The sequence below is a fragment of the Saprolegnia diclina genome (genome assembly GCF_000281045.1).
Source record: "Saprolegnia diclina VS20 unplaced genomic scaffold supercont1.41, whole genome shotgun sequence".
Classification (NCBI taxonomy): Eukaryota; Oomycota; class Saprolegniomycetes; order Saprolegniales; family Saprolegniaceae; genus Saprolegnia; species Saprolegnia diclina.
In genome coordinates, this window is record NW_008246108.1 from 282,624 (window position 1) to 286,965 (window position 4,342).

The 4,342-nt window shown below is 60.0% G+C and overlaps 3 protein-coding genes across 3 annotated transcripts; 2 read left to right on the forward strand and 1 right to left on the reverse strand.

Moving 5' to 3' along the window:
* Positions 1-355: 355 nt before the first annotated feature.
* Positions 356-1,436, reverse strand: SDRG_11404 (hypothetical protein). Its single transcript, XM_008617441.1, has one exon. The coding sequence runs from the start codon at positions 1,368-1,370 to the stop codon at positions 423-425; it is 948 nt and encodes a 315-aa protein (XP_008615663.1). The 5' UTR covers positions 1,371-1,436; the 3' UTR covers positions 356-422.
* Positions 1,437-1,694: 258 nt separating this feature from the next.
* On the forward strand, positions 1,695-2,548 carry SDRG_11405 (hypothetical protein; the record flags this gene model as incomplete). Its single annotated transcript, XM_008617442.1, has 2 exons — positions 1,695-2,356; positions 2,407-2,548. The coding sequence occupies 2 exons, from the start codon at positions 1,695-1,697 to the stop codon at positions 2,546-2,548; spliced, it is 804 nt and encodes a 267-aa protein (XP_008615664.1).
* A 659-nt stretch (positions 2,549-3,207) lies between these two features.
* SDRG_11406 (hypothetical protein) lies at positions 3,208-4,180 on the forward strand. Its single transcript, XM_008617443.1, has one exon. The coding sequence runs from the start codon at positions 3,253-3,255 to the stop codon at positions 4,108-4,110; it is 858 nt and encodes a 285-aa protein (XP_008615665.1). The 5' UTR covers positions 3,208-3,252; the 3' UTR covers positions 4,111-4,180.
* The last annotated feature ends 162 nt before the right edge of the window (positions 4,181-4,342 follow it).

Below are 4,342 nucleotides of genomic sequence, written 5' to 3' on the forward strand. Positions count from 1 at the left end.
TACGCCACTCCTGTCCTTGTACCGACGTCGTCGCAGAGGCGCGCGAACGCGTTGTGTGGGGTAGTATTGTCTGCGGGCGTTAAGGTCTTGAGCCAGAGACGCTCTCCATACACCACGCTCTTGTCCGAGTGTGAAGTGCAGCGTCAAAGCAAAGGAGATGGAGCGAGTTGGAGCCATAGACAGATCAGCTCGCATGCGCCAGTGCGCAAGCTACTCGATGCGGTCGACGAGTTCCGAGTGCTGCATGGTACCGGACGCTGTCGATCGTGCAAGGCAAGCTTTCGCGACCAGCTGCAAGGTGATCGCGATGGCAACGACTTGGGTGCCAAGAGCTCTCTCGGAAGGCTTTGATATCATCCCTGGCTTCTGCATTTGAGGTACTTGAATCATAACTTTGGTTTACGATCAACATGCCTAAACGTCTAGGTTTCTACAAGGTCCCAGTGGCGCGTCGACGGCTGCCACCGATAGCGCTGCGCCGCACAGAGAATGGCCGACCGCTCGTCGTTACCGAGGTCGAGGACGGCGTGTGCAGCCTCAAAGCGCGCCTTCAAGTCGGCAACAAACTTGGGGCCTTCGGCCGCGGGCGACGTCGAGAAGCGTTGCAGGAGCTCGGCGTCCGAGAAGCCTTGTACATGGGCGAGGTACCGGCGCATGTGTGCGGCAGGGAGGTCCGACTCCATCCAAAACCTGCTGTACGGGCCGACAACGCACTCGAGGGCCGGCTCGGCCTTGAGCACAAAGAGCGGCGTCGCATGCGTCGACGTCGTGCGCCGGAGAAAGTTGGGGCCGCGGTACGCGCCGGGCGCGTAGTCGATGGGCGCAAGCTGGACATCGCCGTCCAGAGTTGTTGGTAGCGCGAGGAGGCCGCGGACCTTGGGCTGCGACGGCGACGACCCCGGCACTGTGTTGGTCTTGCCGGTCGCCCAAAGGAGGATCGAAAAGGACACAGGTGCTGCGCGCATGGCGTCGACGATGCTCGCGATGATGCCGGCGCCGACGCCGTCTTCGTCCACATAGCCGCCGACGACCGCGATGCGCGTGTCGACGTCGCCGACAGTCCGCTGCCAGTGCGCAAAGAGGAAGGCCACTTGCGCCGGCGAGTCGACGTGCGCGAGGCAAACGCAGGTTGTCGACTGGAGCACGAGGATGCAGCACGTCGTCGCGTCGTCAGAGGCCAGTGCGAGCGGCGCCGACGCGAACGAGTAGGCGACTTCGCCCTGCGCCACGTAGAGCTCGGGATAGCCGCGCGCGTAGCTCGCATCGTCGGTCGTCGCCAGCAGCGGCATGCTGAAGAAGGCGTCGGCCGCAGCCCAGAGCGCCGGCGAGGCTGCGATCACGTCCGCGGTCGTTGTCGCCGTCACCAGCATCGCACAGGATTGTGACCATGCCAGCTGGCCACGCTCTCGGCGCCACAAATAGCCACCTATAAATCCGACGTGCCATATTTAGTGTAACGTTTGTTCAACCACAACATTGAACGAGGTGCATCGAGCTGTCTGGCAGAGCTGTTTGGCAGAGCTAGCGCGCAGGAGCAGCAAGCGTGGCTCCTTCAACAGCTCGAGCGTCTGCATGCCTTGGCTTTCGGCAGTACAGCGGTCCAAGTGGCTGGCGACAGTACGCACGCCAGCTGGAAACGAGTCAACCTGTCCATTTGCTCCATTCACTCTTCCACTCGCCACCTACTGAGCATCATGCTGCGTCCACTGACCTTCGCTGCGCTTCTCGCGCTGGTGACCGCGCAGCTCCAAGAGAAGAAGCTCTGCACGGCGACCGGGCTCATTGTCTCGGAGTACTACGGTCGCATCTTCACAGACTTGTTCCGACACAGCAACAATGAGCGCTTTCTGTACAACGCCACGGCCAAGTCCTTGATGACCAAGAGCAACGGCCAGTGCCTCGAGGCGCAGCCGTTGCCGCCGCACCCGTACTTTGCCTACGGCCTTCTCAAAACGGCGCCGTGCGATATCTCCAAGCAGATGCAGCAGTGGACGATCGAGAACGACCGCGTCTTCATCGCAGAGTCCACATCGCTGCCCGCCTACTGCCTCGAAGCGCACTCGATCTTCCAGCCTGGTTCGGACGCCGGCGTCGCGCCCTGCGACTTTGGCAAGGTCACCACCACCACCATGGTCGACTGCGCGACGGTCAAGACGACGTTTGTCGCCATCAAGACGCTCAAGAGTGGCAACCGCCTCAGCGAGTACTACTCGAACCTGTACGTCAACGCGCCGGCCAACAACTTTAACGAGCTCTTCACGTGGGACCAAGCCAACAAGATGCTCAAGGTCGCCAGCAACAACCAGTGCTTGGACGCGTACAAGGACAGCGCCGATGGCAAGTTCAAGCTCCACACGTACGCGTGTGACGTCAACAACGTCAACCAAAATGGAACTTCAACCCGAGCACCAAGACACTCGAGCACGCGACCCATGCTGGTCAGTGCCTGGACGCCGACCCGACGTACGCCGACCGCCACGCGCAAATGTGGGCGTGCACGCCCAACAACGTCAACCAGCAGTGGTCCATCGATACCTTCTTTGGGTAAGCGACGTTGATACACCTTCCAGTCCTCAACCTGAAATACCCGACACCGAACGGGATGTTACGAGGTGGCCTTGCCACTCGACCGGAGATGCGAAGAAGCTTGCTGGGCAACATACTGTGTATTGACCCATCGTAAATCTTATATTACGGATGGAAGCCAAGTTGATGGGAAGACCACGGATATTGGACTGCAACCCAGTAGCGACCGTGCGCTGCCAATGCGCTTGGCAATACCTGGTCGACGATTGAAGCCAGAGGATGCAAGGAATCGTCGCGTCGTCCGAGGCGGCTTCGCCCAGCGCTACATAGAGAAGCACACATAGCTCGCATCGCCTGCGGTCGCCCGCAGCGCAGAGCGCCGGTCAGGCCGTCATCTCGTCGGCGGTTCTCACCACTGGCATCGCACGCCAGAATTTGCAGCCGATGCCACAAATAGCCACCTCTAGATCTGATATGCCACATTTATCATGCTTGACCCAACGTATCGCATGAGGCCAGTCGGGCAGAGCTGCAGGAGCTGCTGGCTGGGCTTCTTCAAGTTGGCCGAGCATCTGTGCTCGACGCGCGCCATTCCAACGTGTAAGCTCGTCGTTGGCTTTATGGCGCCGAGCTGTTGAAGAGGCTGTGCTGTAGTAATCACGCCAGCTGCAGGATGATCGTCCACACCAAGCTCATACCATCTCATTCGTCAATTTGCCACACACCATGCTACGCCCACTTGCCGTCGCCGCTGTCCTCGCGACTGCCGCCGCGCAGCTCCAAGAGAAGAAGCTCTGCACGGCGACCGGGCTCATTTTCTCCGAGTTTTACGGCAAGGTGTACACTGACGTGGTCCGCAACAACAACAACGAGGTCTTTGTGTACAACCCCACGGACAAGACGCTCATGGCCAAGAGCAACGGCGAGTGCCTCGAGGCGCAGCCGTTCCCGCCGCACCCGTACTTGGGCTACGGCGCTCTGGCCACGGCGCCATGCATCCCGTCCAAGCCCATGCAGCAGTGGACGATCCAGAACGACCGCGTCTTCATTGCCGAGCCTCCGAGTCACTCGCTGCCCGCGTACTGCATCGACGCGCACTCGATCTTCCAGCCCGGTGGCAACGTCGGCGTCGGGCCATGTGACTTTGACAAGGTGACGACCGCCACCGTGCTCGACTGCAATGTGGCCAAGACCAAGTACGTCGCGCTCAAGACCCTCACGACCGGCAAGCGCCTCAGTGAGTTCTACTCGGGCCTCTATGCCAACGCGCCGGCCAACAACTACAACGAGATCTTTGTTTGGGACCAGCCCAACAAGATGTTCAAGGTCGCGACCAGCGGCCAGTGCTTGGACGCCTTCAGAGACCCGAAGAAGATGTACCACGTGCACATGTGGGACTGCGACGTCAACAACAGCAACCAAAAGTGGAACTACAACCCGAGCACCAAGACATTGGAGCACGCGACGCACGTTGGCCAGTGCCTGCACGCCGACCCAACCTACGGCGACTTTCGCGCGCAGATCATGGCCTGCACACCCAACAACCCCCTGCAGCAGTGGACCATCGGCCCGCTCGTTGCTTGATACCTTGATACATTTCTCGTCAACATTCATTTATGGTACATAACGACGGGCTATGGGCGCGCCAATTAGCATAGTACGAGGAGACCTCATACCGGAGGGGTTGGTCAACGCCAAGGACGAGGCGGGACGGGGTGCTTTTGATGGTCATGCCACAACTAGTAGCGACGGGTGCCACAATTAGCCACCTCTCGATCCGATCCACCACATTTACCAGCATGGACACAACGCGTTG

What these genes read in the sequence shown, in the direction of transcription:
- SDRG_11404 (XM_008617441.1), bottom strand. Translation starts at nt 1,370, where the DNA reads ATGCTGGTGACGGCGACAACGACCGCGGACGTGATCGCAGCCTCGCCG.
- SDRG_11406 (XM_008617443.1), top strand. Translation starts at nt 3,253, where the DNA reads ATGCTACGCCCACTTGCCGTCGCCGCTGTCCTCGCGACTGCCGCCGCG.